We start from the raw sequence: 18,315 nt of genomic DNA, 5'->3' as shown, positions 1-18,315 counted from the left end.
TGTAGCCTCCTCAAACACTGATGACGAGCCCAGCTCGTCATGAACAATGGGATTTAGAAATCTGCAGCACAGCAGCAGAATAGCATGAGCATCGATGGTGTTAATGGCTGATAGCGCCAGGAGTGTGTGCTGCGCTCTACAAATGTCAAAATATCAAAATAAGAAGTTTTTTTTTTTTACATGATGGCTTTGTGAGCCAGCGTTTTCCTCCAAGAAATGGAGCAGGCATTTCAGCATGAAATGGGCACTAACACCTGTTTATAGCGAAAATTAAGGTGAACAAGTGTTATTACTTATGCATTTTCTGTAATCGGAGCTACATATGGTAAAATAATTATTCCAAGCTCCTAATATTAGTATGGCCACACCAAACAAGTTTATATTAGTGGCTACCTTATGCAGGATTACTAGTGGTATCAGGCGGGGTTGTCAGCAGGAATGGAAACAAGTCTGTTACTTTGGAATTCCTCTACAAGGGTAATATCGATAGCCTTAGCTCCAATGCCCTTGGCCCCAAGGTACTAATAGTAATAAGTCTCTCAAACATTACATAATTCATCACTCTCATATCAGTTTTTAAATGTATTGGACATTGACATTTTTCACCAAACGTCATTTTGAGTTCTGAAAATAGAAATTTTTGTCTCGTACTCTCAATTTTGTTATACACATATTAATTCAACCAAGTAAAAACGTATACTTTAGTGGGTTTCGCTGCACACAGGAGAGCTACTTAAAGGTAGATGGAGTACTACCACTAGCTCACAGGCTACTCGTTGGACAAGCCTGGCTTAAGGTGTCCTTTATAGCAATGTGAACATATAAAAAGTCTAGCTTTTTAAAATTGATTCTGTTTCTTGATAACTTAACAGGGTACATTACAATGTGTACAGTTCCATTGCCTATGTCCGGAAGAATAGCTTACAGTGTAAATACCACATTGCCGTCACATTACAAGTGTTTTACAGCATTCAGCGAGACTTCCAGGGAAAAACTCCTCATTTGTACATTCCCCCATGTGGTCCCGCCCGCCGAGTTCCCACATGGGCTTTTCTCATAAATGTTCAATTTTCCCCATTTCCTGTGACATCTGCTCTCATACTGTTTTCTTCCCTATCATACACCAATTAAGGTACTTCATCCAATCCTGTTGCATTGGAAAAGTAAAGTTTTAAAAGGCTTTTGCGCAAAACTCTTAATGAGAAATAATTTTAACCATCTCTTTCAAAAATCTTGTCGGTAATTAATATTCAAATTTTGCCGCTCCAGTCAAAATGCGCATGCAACGTGAACCTCTTCTAGATTCACATGCATTGCATTATTGTACCATTTCGTAGCTGGATATAGAAATACCCTAAATTAGCACTTTTTTCACCTAATTGTTGACCATGGGGGAAGCATAAGCCAGCAGTGTCCAGCGCACCACCTCCATTTTCATTCCCCCCTCTGTTGCCTAGTGTAATGAAACTTGTCTGCGCGACTGAGCCAAAATTTGACAGAGGGTGGTGGTGATCGAAGATGAAAACAAATTAAAAGGACATGCATTGGCTGCGAAGACTACAATGCAATTGGACCAGAGGTGTACATATTTTTCCTGGAAGCTTCGAGCTCGGGCGGTTGGAGAATGTACTATTTGGCTAATTACTTTGACTAATGTACTGATACAAAGTGAAACTTGCCATCCGTCAAGTTCAAGTTTGGTTGCTCAAGGGATTCCGAATGTGCCTCAAACCACCATAATGATAATGGAGCAGGGAGTCTTTGCCCATCACTGATAGTTCCGTTTTTTATGTCTGTTCTGAAGTGGGACCACATTGCTATGGTCAAGCCTAATACTCCATAATAGGTGGATTTGTAGCATTTTCCCTTCACAAACCAGCATTGGCATAGCCAATAGGTTTCACCTTTGGGACCTTATAAGTATTTAGTTATACAGCACAATATCCTTTCTGCAACAGCATTAACTGTTGCATGGCTTAACACTTATAAGGTCCCAAAGGCGAGACCTATTGGCTATGCCAAAGCTTGTTAAAGCAGCTTTGGGGTTGGGTAATGCTCTGCGCTATGTAACATAACATATGCTTTGTCGCATGAGGGGCAGGCTGTACCCATAGTAGTAGCCAAGCTTTCTGGTTGCAGATCTATTCCAGACTCCTAGATTTTATTTCTTGGGTAGATCTGAAGAGTTAGTTTCTGTCCTGTGATGCTTGAGTCACATTCTCTGACCATGGACCAGAAGGAAGTTCATTTTCGCCTGCCCTGTCAGGGTCACCCAAGCCCTGGCTTGCCACCTCTTACAGGAGCGCCCTAGAGTTGAACCTTCCCACCATTGTGTTCCTCTTCACCGGAATTTGGTCCCTGTCATTTCAGTGCAGCTGAGGAGAGAGTATTGGTGGCGCCATCTGTTCCAAGAGGAAGAATTGGGGACCCCAATATTACGAGCCCCCCCACCCCCCCCCACACACGTTTCACCAACAGACCACTGAGGCGCCTGCGGAATCTGATGACAAAGACGCCACCTGCTACCAACAGAAGCAGCTGAACGTCTGCAAGACGTTGTTCGAGTCTCTCATCCTGTTGTGGTTGCGCGAGGGCGTTTCATGGGTGTAGAGTGCGTCACAAGACCATGTGCATTTTTGTAGTAATTTGTTTTGTCAACAGATGCCTCTATGAGCTATTTCTCACTAAGAGCACCTCAAGAGATGCTTAACCCTCCAGAGGATACATAATTGGGGGACTTGTAACCAGCCATACATGCCGTGAGGCATGGGCTCGTACCAACCCTGAATTATCCATGTGGTTAGTGGTACAGAAAGGTTTTCAGGGATTTCCGGAAGAGGATGAGGTTTACAGTTTTTGTTGGCGGTTCTGGGAGGAAGTTCCTTATTAATGTTGCCAGGTTGGAGAGGCAGCTGTTGACTTTGCTAGCGTGTTTTGATGACGTGCTGGCGAGTTTAAGATTGCTGTTGGCACTGGTATGTCTGTGGAATTTATTGCATGGTCTCGGAAGTAATCTGTGTGTACACGAGTGAGTGTTTTGAACAAGATCCTTCGCCTGATTGGGAGCTAGGGGAGGAGTTGCATCATATTACTGGCAGGTTGCCACGAGTTTGCAACGAAGTCCGCCTGTGAAGTTTTTTTTTTTTTTAGTTTGGTTGTGCCTTTACTGCGAGCAGGCGTAGTTCACGTCTCATCCATTTGTATCAGAACAGTCTGTCCTCTCATTGGGTGAGCCGAAGGAGAAGCAGTGATGCAACAGTGTCTGGAAACGCTGCTAGCTTGCCTTCTAGTTAGCGGTCTATCTAACCTGACAACAAGGCTCTTGCCTTGTGGGTGATCTGGATATTGATAGAGTTGGGGCATGGGTTATCCTCTTTTATTTACAGGTGGGCGAGGCAACAAAGTTAACAGGGAGAGCCAGGCAGAGGGTCTGGCTCTGTTCTAAGAGCCCTTGCACGAGCCAAGCCTTGAAAATGTTTGCCATGCTAATAATGCAACAAATCATATGAATAACCATGATAGTCTCTTCAAATAGATTTTTTTTAAGAGCATATTTTTTACCATGTGCCAGCTTTGACATTAAATGTCACGTTAATGGTTTATTGAGAGGTAATGAAGAACAAGAATGTTGCTTGCCTAGCGGTGTATCCCCTTCCTACACCAAGATTGACAGGTTGATTGTCCTGTCACATTACAGCACTCCCAGGATTACCTCTTCCACTTTACAGTCATGTGATCAAATGAACAAATCCTGCTATAAAAGCTTACGGAGGTTATGCCACAGTAGGCTTCACAAGTCTTGCAGTGTGTTGTTAATGAGGTCCTAATCCAGTTGTGGGCTGCTGTAGTTGAGTGATGGTGCTTATATTTGCTGTTTTAGCCCCTTCGCTGCGGCGGCTATTCCGCCGCAGCGCTAAACGGGCGGGGCGGCCGCGCGGCCGCCGCAGGCTGGTGACAGAACCGCTCCGTCACCAGCTACAGTTGAGCTGTGCTGGTGACGGAGCGGTTCCGTCATGACCCGCCCCGCTCTTTAGAACGCCCGCGCAGGCGCGAAATCAGCGCCGCGCAGGCGCGGCGGCCGGGCCATGACAGAACCGCTCCGTCATCAGCACAGCTCAACTGTAGCTGATGACGGAGCGATTCCGTCATCAGCATGGAAGGGGTTAAAACAAATCAGAGGCGCACGAGAAGTCCATTCTACAGTTTTGTGAGCGATGCTGCAGTGGGCCCATAGCAAGAGCCAGCTCTTGACTAATTGTCTCAAGTTAAGTTATAAGAAGCCCGGGAGGTAGGGGTGTGTGTGTGTGTGTGGGCAACAAGGAAATTAAATTTTAAAAAGCGCACAAGTGGTGTGCGCGAAGCAGCGATTATAGTGATGGTGCTCCTGATGGCGCCTGATCGGGCCTGAAAGCTGGCCACTGTGCAAGCGCTAGGCCAGCAAAAGCTGTGGTAGCACTTTTAAAAGCCCACATACTAAACTCGCAGAGCAGTGCATACGCTGGCTCAGGCGTGGCCTAAAAAGGATTCCTTTCTGCCAGAGGAAAAATGTAATCGATGTGATGTTTTCTAAAACAGAGGGTGTAACTCAGAAATTATAATTATGTAAAACATGCAACACTACCATACATGCCACATTTTTGCTAAGGCCACTTTCCATCAGTGATGATGAAAGAGTAAAAAATGTTTTAATATTGAGGAAGTGTGTTCAGTAAATGCCCAGTCAAGGGAACATTTGGATATAGAACAATCAAAATGGATCTGCAATAGTCCGCGACGGTGACTTTATGGCACATGACAACCGGGATAAAGGACATGGGGAAAATTTCCCTGTTGAGACAATTCTAGGAGTATTTGGGAATGAAGGTGGAAAGGAAAACTCACTTCGGGGGGGTGGGTTCTAAATCAAGTGATGGATTAGCAGATTTGTTTGGGTGGAACCTTTAATGTGTTTTGCTGGTCTGAACTGATTATTTCATTATTTTCAAAAATACATGTGTGAATTTTCTCTTTAAGCCGTTTAACACTGATAATGTTGTTTTTAGTGAAAGATTTAATTAATGTTGGTGTTGAAGTCCACACATAACTCAAATATTTTTTGGGGTGCCACTTTTCAAACATTTTCAAATGTGAAATTAACTCCTACACTATAAAGACTTTGTTACCACAAGCTGTTTGACCACAAAACCATTTAATATAAACATTACATTAAATGTAATTTAGACAATTTTATAAACGGATTTTTAAATCCCAATAACTAGGGAGATGGATTTAATTTCTTTAGAGTGCCAAAGTGTTGGGTGAATGTATTAATTTTTCTTTATTCATTATAGGTCCTTTTCAAAACATGGTATGTGTCTTGGATGGCTTATATATTTTTCTCTTGACTGATGGGTGGAAAATATGTTGCCTGCTATTCAGAGAGGAGAGCGAAAGTAAACTTAAAACATATAAGACAGTATAATGTTATAGGTTTCACCTTTAAACTATTTCATGTAACTGTTTGTATTCATTTTTTTATTTTTGCAGGGTTCTTGAGTGATTCTAAACGGTGTTCACATGTTAAGTGACATGGGAAAAGGTGCCCAGTGGCTCAGAATGATGGCTTCAGAGACGACTGGAACTGAATTCTCATTGCTTGAACAAGGGACGGGTATAGGGCACTCAACATTCCCCACGGCGGGGTATTTGGGAAAAGTCAGTGAAACCTTTGGTTTTCAGCATCTGTGCAAAGCTTTTTTTCCTTGTTTTTTTTTTTGGACTAGATCGTAATTTTGAAAAATGTAAATGTACTTTTCTTTCCTCAGAAATCTTTAAAAAAGGCGAAAGATTATTCTGAGAGTAAAAGTTAAGTACTCTTAAAATGTTATTTCTGATATTGCTTTATTTTCACCTTCAACATTTTGTATTTCACATCAAGTTGTAGATGTTAGCTTAAAAGCAGCAATTCTGGATTGGTTGAAAAGCAAACTTTTAATAGAAGCCCAAGACTCTCGAATACAGTAGTTGCATCAGCAAATTTTTGCAGTACCCGCTGATAAATGCTGCCCCCATTCTGTTCTCAGACATGCTGACGCTCTGCAGTAATGTCCATTGGAGCTAGTTGTGGGGGCCAGTACTTTGCCAGTGTTGTCCTTCCTGGTCGAGATACACCTTTTGTCACCCAGGCAAAGGTGTTGTCTCTGATAGGGGTCTGGACAGAGGTTTGCCTTTAAGTAACTTTGATATTTAAGTTACTCTTTGGTGCACTTCTTTAGCTGACTGGAATTGCTGCTTAAGTCTTATGCTTTTTGAAAGTTTCAAAATGTTTTGAAATCTTCGTGAATGACAAGCATTAAATGAAACTAATATACTACATGTAATGTTAAAAAAGTGATACCACAAGATACTGTTTGGCATGTTGATCCCTTTACCCAGTTCGGAGCATATCATTTAAATTGGCTACTTACATATTGTGCAGGGCAGACCCTCTGGTCAGTTGTTCGAAGACAATCATCAAAGCTCAGATTTTAATTCTTGCTTCGATAGGAAGCCAGTACACATTACTGTTTTTTCCTTTTTTTTTTTAATGAGGTGATTTCATTATTTGGTGTCCTTCAGCGACCAACACTGACCTTGCACAATTCTATGCCCTTTGTAGTGTCTTCTGTCCCTGGGACAGACTGCTCGTTCCACTCTAGTCATAGGAGGTTGGCCGTAATTCCTAAAATTAGGAAATCCCAACAAGAAAGTCAAGCACTACTTTTTCCTTGGACCGAGACTCTAGAATGATCTCCCTCAAACACCTCGGTAGTGTCATTCATTCACTCTCTTTCACAAATGTTTAAAGACTTGGCTGTTTCAACTTTCGGAATCTTCCCAACTCTGCATTTTCTCTTGATACCACTCAGGTTTGATCTATTTTCCTTAATTGAGCGAAACACTGGGAAACCTTTTTTAGATAGCTATGCGCTTTACAAAATGCGCATAATACTGTGGCATAGACATGAAACCAAAGGTGACCATGTCTTGACATTTTCTCTTGTTATTACAAACACTGATTGTAAAACTTCTAACCTAAAATGGTCACACGTTTTTGTTGGCGGATTAGTCTCTTTTTCCAGTAACTAGGATTTGGTTGATCATGAATTTGAGGGGTTTTTCTTTTGGGAATATTAAGACTTTTTGTCCATGGTTTTAGTGCTAGCAGAATTTGCTCTGTCCTCTACATAAGTAGAGGACAGAGCAGACCCGCCCCTTCAAATGTTCCAGCAGTTGGGCTTTCATAAAGATATTCAAACAGGCAGAGAGAAGGGCGGATATCTGTTGAACACCACAGGTCACTCTAGGTTGAGCTGCTGTATATTCATCAGACCACTCTGCAGGGATCTATTCCTAAACCATCCAAGCTGTTGCATGTACTTTACTCTTCTACAATCTAGCCAAAAAGATGTCATCATTTCTTATGTTAAGCAGTGGTCTGCCCTGATCAGCTGCCCATAGCAGCTGCTGTCTCATCCTCAACTGGGTCTTTATTCAGATGGCCTACTTACTAGCAGGTCTTTTAATTTAAGAGCTGAGAAAGCAGGCCTCTTTCTCTAGTCTGTCAGAGTAAAGGACCCTGCTGTGGTATAACTAGCTGGCTCCCAAGATGATTACGAACGGTAATCCATACCTGCCTCAGACACTTGGAAGAATGTTCTTGGTTAGTGAATGAATTTGTAACCTTAAATATGTTGTCCCAGAGTGTGTTGGAGGACTGCCTTTTTAACTGCAACAACATATCAGGAATTCTGTGATTAGGGCGGAGGATGGAAACGTCTTCTTGTAGCTTAACTCCTTGGGGGATCCATAATTTTATCTTTCGTCCCTTCTATTATCAGAAGGGATGATACTGTGTACTGATTTTAATTGTTGAATGATTAATGTTTCCTCCAGGCTATTCCACATATTTGAACCAGTTTGCTTGGTTTAATTACTTTAGTAAATAATAAAATGTGTTAGTACAGTTCAGGGCTCGACTCGGCATATGCAAGCTAAATTTAACAAGGTAGAGCTGTTTTTAGGTCCGAGTAGGAAGACAAACTAACTTTAGTCCTCTTTGTGTTAAAACGGAGCAAATGTGACCAGATAAAATTTAAAGGCATTTTTATTGCTCACAGAGTTAATGAGCAATAAAGATGCCTTTAAATCTTGTCACATTTGCTCAGCTTTCAGAAACGGCCTGAGTTGTACATCTATCTCATCTGGGTGATAGCACATCACGCACATGTGGCTAAGAGTGTTGAATTGCCACATAGCTAAACCTCGTCAGGCACCACAGCAACAGCTTAGGAATGTACACCTCATGTGTTGCAGACTTCTGTAGGTACCTTTTTAGGTCGAGCCTGGGCAGCGCATGCGTTGCAAGGCATACTGTATTAGAGTATGGACTTGAAGCCCGCCAACTGTCTGCCCATATTTGTCATTGGCTTGTACCCTTGTCCTTCATAAATGCTGGCTTCTGGTTCGTTAATATGCTTGTTAGTCCTGCCTTAGTACCACTGTGTCTTCATTTATAGCCTCCCATGAGACTGCCCTTTTACTTCGGTTTTTACATGGTACTTCTTATTTAGTCTGTAAGCACTATTGTCTTTAATGAGTTTCTTATACTGCAGTCACCACATGCTTTCCTGCAACATTCAGTGCACCATGTGCGCTTTCGTTTTCTATCCAGCCGAGACAATGGCGGCTGCTTCTTTGAAGTGAAATAGGTCTTGCATTTACAATAGTTTGAGCTGTTGACATTGTAAATGACAATGCCTTTTATTTGTGTTAGTTATCAGAACAGATACATAAAAGGCATTGTCCTTTACAGTGCCAATAGCTTAAACTCTTGCAAATATGAGACCTATTGCATTGCAAATGCCTCTTTTAGATGCTTTTAGGTATGCATAGGAGGCCTGTTTGTGGTGCGCCTGGCCCGCCATTGCCAATTCGGTAGTTCTCTATTGCAGTGGTGCTCCACTCCCTGTGTATGTACCTTAAACACTTAAAGACTAAACCATGCTACCACTGACTGGAGTTTCATTGCCAGGTAGTCTCTCTCAAAATCAGGTGCTCCTAGTTCCCCCTCCTCAAGTGGAGAAATGGCTTCTGTAGCGTGACTCCTAGCCTGTTTGTTCCAGTTTAGTTAACAAAGCTTAAATTCACAAAAGAGTGGTATAAGCATCCCTATTCATTTTTTTGTTGTTGTTTTTTGTGCAATATAATCTTCACGGCAAAAGTATCATTTTAAATAATGCAAGATGGCCCTTGATTAACAATGCAGTCCAGAACTCAGTCGATGTCCTGGCTGATGCTAGAGCTTAGGGTTGCCTTACACTTGACTTGAATCGCTAGTTCCCAATTTTTTAAATCCGCTGTATTCATGTATTTCTCACTGTTTAATGATGTGGGAATTGGCTGCTGGATAACTTTCTCCTTCTTCCTAAAGCTAATATGTGAGTACATTACGTGGACTCTTAAAAATCACATTTTTTTGGTCTTTCACTAATGTGCTAAATTAAAAGGTGCCAGTATAAGTCACATGATCAGCAATGCCATTTAAAGGCAGTCTATTTAAACCATATCCATTCCTTCATAAATTGCGTTGAATGGTCTGGCTGTGGTTCTGGCCATTGTATGTTTCATTGTTTTGAGAATTGGAGCTCATAACCATTAGTTTTAATTTTTATGGTATTTTACGTTAGGAATTCTCTCTTAGAGAGAAAGGGTGCAATATAGCCATAGCATGAAACGTGTTATTCTTTAGTTGTTAGAGAAACAAGAATTGGGAAAGCCGGTATCTCCGGATTTAATATGCTAACTCATGGAAAGAGGCATTCACTAACGCAGTTTACATACTTTGCACATTCAAATGCTTTTTCACATTAACGCTTGTCTTATTGGCATATAGGAGATAAAGAATTAATTGTGACAAATGTGTGTACTTATCAAATGTAACAAGGTTGCTGCTATTCTTTAGACCTCTTAACAGATTGGTAACAATGTCATGCAGCCGTCTGCACTATCTAGCCAAACTTTTTTTTTTTTAGGCCTCTGCTATTAGCAGTGTTCATAGCCATTTACTCTAATGAATATGATCAAAGGAATCCTGCTCAAGAATTAACCATAATTGAAGGAAACCTAGCGCTTCACATGTATTTTCCTTGAAGGTTTAACATTTTTGCACCTTTATCCTGTGCTCTTTATTTACACGTCCCTGCATTCTGCATGTGTCTTATTTGCAGGTACCTCCAATTTTGTGATTGCCGAGGCTACATCTAGCAATTGGGATGTTCATTGCTAAGGATGTTTAACACTCTTTGGGGGCTGTTCCTGTAATTGTCTTTAATATGCTGTATTTAATTATGTGAACACTTCTTTTTAGGTTTATGAATCTTGCAAGGTAACTTCGGATGAGTGTTGTCCAGCGTGTGAAATAAAGGGGCTGACTCGAACCTTACAAACTTACCGCATAAGTTTTAAGGAATCCATCGTTCTTTGTGAGAATCCACAGGTATTTTTAGTTTTCTAATTTTTTTTTTTACTCCTCCTTAGCCTTGGAGAAGCAACTTGTGCTAAATATATGCTTTTGCAATGCTGGTTTGTCATTTCTGCCATAACAAGTAGTCACTGATTTGGTAATTGGTGACAGACTACATCTCGTGGTGTCGTAGTGTAGCAACAAAGATTGATAAATCATTGAAATCACAGCAGTCAGTCGTGTTTTTAAAAATAATAAACAGAACCCCTTGCATGAGCGAGGGGTTCTGTTTATTTTTTTTAAAACATGCCTATTTTTTGGCTGTCTCTAATGAAAGGTATTTCAACTTGGTCAGATTTCTGAAACGCAGAGCAGCTACTTTTAATTAAATTGAAATATATGTTGGTGAAACATGGATATGTTGAACAGTAGAAAGAAACATTAGTATTGCCATCAGTTTGATGAGATGGCTGACAATTTTTTAAACCAATTAAGACATCATAGAGAGACTGAAGGAAATCAGAATATTCTCAAGGTTTATTTCTCTGTTTTGTTGCAGGTGACCCAGTTTGCTCATCTAAGCAAAATGAGGCTTGAGTTGTACACCACCATAGAACCTACGTTTGTTCTACTTGCAACAGAGTATCACATCATGTAGTTTTCACTGCTAGACCTGACATTATCTGAAAGAGACATGTTCGTGATAGATTCCTAACCTTAGAATATCCCCAGGCGTCAGACTGGATCCTGAAAGATTTGCTTAGCAATACCCCTGCGCGCCAGTAGGTGGTGTCCTGCGGCTCCGCCTCCGTCACTGGCGTCGTCAGCGCTGAGATGACATCACAGAGAGTACTTTGGCGCCACTGTGCTTTCCTTTTCTGCACATGCAAGCGCTGATTCGGATAGAGCACGCACCTAGTCATTTTTTGACTTCTTTTTGTGACTTTTTTTGTGTCGCCCCTTCTTTCTCCTGGTGCACGTAGGGATGCCTGGAATTGAGTCCTGCGGGGCCTGCCGCCGTAATATGTCTGTGGCGGTCCTCCACGATGTTAGCCTCGAGACTGGTTAAGACTCCCGGGACAGTCGAGCCATGGACCTGAAGGCCTTGAGGGAGCGGCGTCGGAAGTTGCTAGAGGTCCGTAATTCGTCACACCGCCGCTCCAGGTGTAGGGGCCGTTCCCGGGACCGCTTGCTGGACCGTAGTCGTCGCTCCTCGGGCTCCAAGTCTTCGCACTCGGACTCTGGTAACCGAGGTCATAAAAGGTTAAAGAAGTGTGTTCGCTCTCCTATGTCCCCGTCCCCTCGTCGCTCCTCGGATGCGGACGAGGGGGACAGAGGCTCTGCCCCTGCGGCTCCTCTGGAGCCTGGGAGTCCCGCGGTCTACTCTGGTCCGTCTGCGACTCTGACAGGTGCAAGAGTTTCTTGCTGCCATGGACCGCCTTTTTAGGCCTCGTGCTCCCGCCTTCGGGCCCGCGGTCCTGTGTCCAGATCCTGTTGGCCTGGCAGCTCCGCCAGCGGCTCCAGCCTCGGTGCTAAAGGGTCCTACGCCGTTGGCCCCGGCGCCACCAGGGCGGTGTTGCCAGCTCTGGCCCCAGCACTGCCCTCTGCTCCACCCTAGGCACTGCAGTGGGTGCCGTTCATTCCACCCTTGCCCCGGTTGCAGGACCATTTTGTTCTGACCTGGGATCCCCATTGGGAGGCGGCGCGACCGACACCTTCAATGCCGGAGGCGGAGGAGGACTGGGAAGGGTCCGAGGGCCCACTTGCCCAGCAATGTGACTCCGGTCAGGATTGGGTGGATGGCCTGGAGGACGCAGGCGATCTGTCACTACTGACCCAGGGTTTGCCTCTCCGCCTACAATGGAGGAGGGTGCTTCCTACACGATGGTGCTCCGCCTGGCTGCTGAGTCCCTCAACCTTGACCTCCCCGCAGTGACCCTCAAAACCACCCTCCTCATCGAGGTGCTCCAGACGGCGTCTAATTCGCCTGATCCGTTGCTCCCCTTCAATGACGTCCTTACCGAGGTCCTCTTGGGCATTTGATCGCGGCCGGCCACGGGGGCCCCTGTGGATAAGAACGTCGCCAGGTGCTAGCGCCTGGCGACCCCGCCTTTCTGACCTCTCATCCTACACCTGAGAGTCTGGTCATCCAGGCCTCAACGTTGCAGAGTGCCTTTCCTACGGCTACGCCGGATAAGGACTTTTAAGAAACTAGAACAGTTTGGTAAGCGGTTGTTCTCTTCGGCCAACTTAGGGCTGCGGTCGGTTAACACCTGCTTGTTGCCCTCTTGGCCAAGGGGGCCATCGAGTGCGTTCCTGAGCAGGAAGTAGGGAGTCGTTGTTGTTCCCACTACTTTCTGGTACCCAAGAAGGACAAGGGGGGGTCTGCGCCCCATCTTGGACCTCCAGGGACGTGCATCGCTTCCTCCAGTTGGATAAATTCAAAATTCTGACTCTGGCTCAGGTCCTGCCTGCCCTCGGCCCTGGAGACTGGATGGTGGCGTTGGACTTGCAGGACGCTTATTTTCACATCCCCTTCCTGCCGGCCCACCGGCGCTACCTGCGGTTCATGGTAGGCCAGGAGCATTTTCAGTTTGCCGTGCTACCCTTCGGCCTTACCGGTGCCCCTCCGGTGTTCACGAAGGTGAAGGCGGTGATCACGGCTCATCTGCGCAGGTCAGGGGTGTCAGTCTAACCCTACCCTGACGACTGGCTGTTGAAGGCGGGCTCGCCCCAGGCAGTCAACCACCTCCAGACTACGGCCGACTTCCTGCATTTGCTGGGGTTCTCCATCAACGTGCCGAAGCTCCCCTTCATCGGAGCGGTTCTGGATTCGACGCAGTTTCTGGTTTCTTTTCCCGAGTAGGGAGTCTGGATATAGAGGCTATGATTCCGATTTTTCAGCCTCTATTCCGGGTTTCGGTCAGGATGACACTCAGGCTTCTGGGCCTGATGGCCTCTTGCATCCTGCCGGTGACACATGCCAGATGGCATATGCGGGCTCTGCAGTGGGACCTGAAGTTCTAGTGGGCGCAATATTAGGGCAACCTGTAAGATCATGTCCAGATTTTGGAGGGCGCTGCACGACAATTGCAGTGGTGGCTCACGACTCGCGATTGGGTCAATGGCAGATCCCTCTCCCTTCCCCAACCAGAGCACACTGTGGTGATGGATGGGTCCCTCCTGGGATGGGTGGCCACTTGGGAGAGGCGGAGATCAGAGGCCTCTGGTCTCCGGCGGAGTCCCGGCTCCGTATCAACCATTTGGCGCTGCGGGCGATCTGACTTGCACTGAAGGCATTCTTTCCCTTTGTCCGGGGAAGTGTAGTGCAGTTGTTTACGGATAACACCACTGCCACGTGGTATTGGAACAAACTGGACGGGTGGTGTCCTGGGCCCTATGTCAAGAGGCTCTGCGCCTCCGGACATGGCTGGAACATCAAGGCATTACCTTGGTGGTTCAACACCTGGCAGGTTCTCTGAACGCCAGGGCAGACAAACTCAGCCTCCTGTGCATGATTGATCACAAATTACGTCTGAACTCGGATGTGGCGTAAGGTCTCTTTCTGCAGTGGGGAGAGCCTTGGTTAGATCTATTTGCCTCGGTGGCGCTTTTCGTCGCTAGTTGAGCTGCTGTCTGTTGTTCGCCTTTCCGCCTATATCACTTCTGCCAAGAGTGCTGAAGATCAGGTGCAATGGGGCTCAAGTTATTCTTGTGGCTCCGGACTGGGCTCTAAGAGTATGGTATCCAGAGCTACTCCGTATGAGTGTCGACCCTCCAATCTGTCTGCACCTTCGGGAGGATCTCCTGTCGCAGCAGGGGACGGTCCTCCACCCCAACTTGTCCAGCTTCCACCTCCATGCGTGGAGATTGATCTGTGGCAGTTGACAGCTTTTGACTTTCTCCCGAAGTCTCTAATGTCATTCTGGCAGCCATGCGTCCCTCCACTAAAACGGTATACGCCTGCCGGTGGATCAAATTTGTGGTATGGTGCACAGCAAAGGCTGGATCCCCTTTCTGCCCCTCTTTCTGAGGTTCTTTTGTCTTTGGCCCAACAGGGCTCTGCTCTGTGCACTGTCAAAGGTTATCTTTCTGCCATCTCCGCCTTTCTAAGGCTTCCTAATCAGCCTTCTCTTTTTAAGTCCCCGGTTGTTCACCGTTTCCTCAAAGGCATTACACATGTTTCCTCCTGTGCCTTTCATAATGCCTCAGTGGGATTTAAATCCTTATCTGATGTGTGCTCCCTTTGAGCCCCTTCATAACTGTCCCTTACGTCTTCTCACTTTAAAGACGGCTTTCCTGGTAGCTATCAGCTCTGCCAGAAGAGTGAGCTCCAGGCTCTTTCTTCCAAACCTCCTTTCCTTTCAGTTCATCAGGACAAGGTGGTTCTAACGACCTGTCCTTATTTCGTCCTAAAGATTGTCACGCCCTTCCACATTGGGCAGACCATCACTTTGCCCACCTTCTTACTGCCCCCGCATCCTTCCAGGGAGGAGGAAGGCTCCACCGCCTGGACCCAAAACGTGCGATTGCATTCTATCTGCAACGTACACAACAGTTCCGGGTGGATGATCAGTTCTTTGTTGGCTGCAGGGCGCCAAAAAAGGTCGGGCTGTGCATAAACGGACCATCTCCCGGTGGGTCGTTATGTGCATCAAAGCATGTTACTCCTTAGCCAAGAAAGAGCCTCCCATTCGACCAGGGCAATTGCAGCCACTACTGCCTTACGACGTGGCGTTCCCGTGCAGGACATTTGTCAGGCAGCTACGTGGGCCTCGCTGCACACGTTTACAAAGCATTACTACCTTGACAGTCCAATCCGGAGAGACTGCTTCTTCGGCTGTTCTGTTCTCCGAGACTTCCTGGTGTAATTTTGTTCGCAGATCCTCCACCAAGCTTGGTATTGTTGGGGTATCTATTCTAAGGTACGGAATCTATCATGAACGTGTCTCTTTCAGATGCGCAAGTTACTACTTGCGTAACAATATATCTGTAAGAGACATTAGTTAGTGATAGATTCCTTACCGCCCCTCTTCCACGTTCTGCGAACTGATTACTAGGGTTAAGATCATCCCTTTTAGGGCCCTGGTTTTATGCACCAATGGTCAGTATCTTGCATGGCTCTGCGTTCCTGGCGCGTAAAGCCGTGTACAGAACTAACGCCAGCACGCATGGGTGGCGCCCAAGTACTCTCCGTGACGTCATCTTGTTGCTGATGACGCCAGTGATGGACACGGAGCCGCAGGACGCCACTCCTGACGCGCAGGGGTACTGCTGAGCAAAACATTCTGGAGCCTGGGGATATTTTAAGGTAAGGAATCGATCACTAATGTCTCTCACAGATATATTGTTACCCAAGTAGTAACTTGTGTGTTAAAGACACAGCTGAGGATTATGCTGTAATTTCTTCACATTTAGAAAATATGGACTCTATAATCAAATCTAGTATTTTGGAATTTGAAATCAAAACCCTTCATTGCGGGTAACCGGTCATAACACACTACTCTCAAAAGGTAGTGAGCATTGGAAGCTTCCTTTTAATGCCAAAGTTGTCAGCATTGTATCCAAGACTGTTGGATTAAAAATCATCCCTATTCTTTCTTTTGTTAATTCTCTAAAGCATTTGACAGCGGTTCCTCAGGTGAAAGGCTCCCGGATGGGTGGCCGCTTGTTCCGCTATATTGCTGCTAAACTATGGAACGCCTTGCCGTCCCAGATCCGTGGCTTAGATGATCTGCTGACTTTCAGAAAGTCCATTAAGCCCTATCTTTTCCCCTTAAAGTAAGCCCTAATGACTGTTATGTTGAGGCCCGCTGTGCTTTGTAGGGGCAGTTGCCCTCCTTGTTAGTGACAGCGCCGGGACGCCCCTTGGCTGGGGTAGCTGAGCGCTATATAAAACTATGTAACATAACATAAAAGAATAGAATGTATTTCCTCGCTGAGGAAGCAGCGGTCGGCAAGTGTCCTTACTAACAAAATGTCAACCTTTTATATTTAATTATTTTGAATGTGTAACCGTATTGTAATAATGAAACAAAACTGTGATCTCTGTGGCTATAGATGTGGTATGCATCCCATTACAGTTAAAAGTGGAGTGGGCTAATCTTTGTCCCTATGGCCTTAATAGAATCTAAACCTTTAGTCTTCCTAGCCGGGAATTTTTTTAGGACTGGATGTGAAGATTATGCGGTTTTGAAACTTGCTCATGGCCAAAAATGCCACAAATACCATAGGTTTGAAATAAAAAGTCTTAAAAGTCCCCCCAAAAAACACCACCACACCTTGTATTGTTCCCATCACAGACTTATCTTTTACAATCTGGAAATCTTTTGAGGCCATTATCCCTCCCACAGAAAGTGCAAACATAAGCCTAATGTGTCATTCCTTCGTCCAGAGTAGCCCATCTACCTAAGGTGGGTGGTGAAACTGGGCAAAAGACTTATGAAAATATGAAGACAGTTGTCAACCCCACTCCAAACTCTTGGCACCTCCATAGTTGGTTCTTCATATGTTCCAGGTCCCGCAGCTCCTCTGCCAGACAATTAGTGACAGGTCACCAGTGGAAATAGGTAAATGCAAGTAAGTGATTAATTGCTAGGCTAAGCCTTGTTCTGCTAATGCTAATAGAGATGTGAGTCCTATCTTTTGGCACCACCTGACCACTCTCCACATGAGGATTAGTATTTCTTGGCCATGTACGAGGAACGTGCTTGCTGGATAAGAAACAGTGTTTAGGAAGTTATGGGACTGACTGTCTTCCCTAGTAATCAGCCCATTCCATCACATGTTGGAATCCTTCAAAGAGTAGAGGGTGATGGTACCCTGTGACTCCACTTAGAATCATGTGCCTGTGTGGCAAAGGATTGATCCTGCAACAACCTGAAGTCTACTGCAGACCACCACACAAGTCCGATGTCTCAGTAAACGTCCTATAGGTTAATATTTAAAAGTTAAAATGCCACATCAAGTACATCACACATTCAGCAATAATGGAATTATACATGGACATGCTTACTCAACAGCGTTGATCAGCATAGATAAGAAGTTGCTAATTCAACATTGGCTTTGTGTGTGTGTGTGTGTGTGTGTGTGTGTGTGTGTGTGTGTGTGTGTGTGTGTGTGTGAAGCAGTTTTCTTCCATCATTGGCAATTTAATCACATTAGTGTTTTCCATTTCCAGTCTTTTGGAACTGTTTGACGATACAGCTCATGTTTTCTGCCTGATAAGTTAAAGTGAATAAAGAAAAGCATAATCATCACTCTGGTCCTGGGAGAGAATTACATTTAAGATACCCACTAAACTAACTACGAGGTTTATGCATGATCAGTTAATTTCAGCTCTTCTAAGTAGGTAAAGAGATGAGTTTGAGGTCTCCTTTTTATAACTACTCAGCAATAGTAGGCGGGTTCCTTCAGGAGGAGGATGCAACAGTTTATTACCCTGGGCTCGTGGTCGCACTTTCAAGTACTAGCATGTAGCAAATCTGCAAATGGGCATCCCTTTCAACTAACAAAGTGCAGTCAAGACCGCAGCAAATAATTTGTTACCAACATGAAATAATGAGGACATTCATTTTAAAATCTTGAAGTAACTTTTTGCATTTAAGGATTGGTTCTCTAGCAATTTGGTTCGACAACCTTAAAGGCAACGAGGATTATCTCAGAACCAATGTTTGTAAATGCATGCAAAGAAAATATTTCCCCTGTTCTATGTTCCTTCCTTAAATCTCTTGCATCTTATATCACTCAGTTGCATTCTATGGAGTACTTGAGTGGTACTTACCACTATTAAGTGTGACCAGATGTCATTCAACAGGCAATTTAAACATACA

The 18,315-nt window shown here is 44.7% G+C and overlaps 1 protein-coding gene across 6 annotated transcripts in view; it reads left to right on the top strand.

Annotated features, from left to right (window-relative positions):
* Positions 1-18,315, top strand: part of USPL1 (ubiquitin specific peptidase like 1) — a 388,707-nt gene that overhangs the window by 14,920 nt on the left and 355,472 nt on the right. For 3 of the 6 annotated variants that reach the window (XM_086935147.1, XM_086935145.1, XM_086935143.1), the window contains exons 2-3: positions 5,527-5,694; positions 10,388-10,516. In XM_086935147.1, the coding sequence (XP_086791273.1) occupies positions 5,557-5,694; positions 10,388-10,516 (267 nt within the window). In that variant the 5' untranslated portion in view covers positions 5,527-5,556. The remainder of the gene's footprint in view (positions 1-5,526; positions 5,695-10,387; positions 10,517-18,315) is intronic. The other 3 variants (XM_086935148.1, XM_086935146.1, XM_086935144.1) reach the window with 1 other exon arrangement.

This window comes from Lissotriton vulgaris, chromosome 8 (genome assembly GCF_964263255.1).
Source record: "Lissotriton vulgaris chromosome 8, aLisVul1.2, whole genome shotgun sequence".
NCBI lineage: Eukaryota > Metazoa > Chordata > Amphibia > Caudata > Salamandridae > Lissotriton > Lissotriton vulgaris.
The sequence above is the reverse complement of the archived record's forward strand: the minus strand, read 5'-3'. Positions and strand labels throughout refer to the sequence as shown.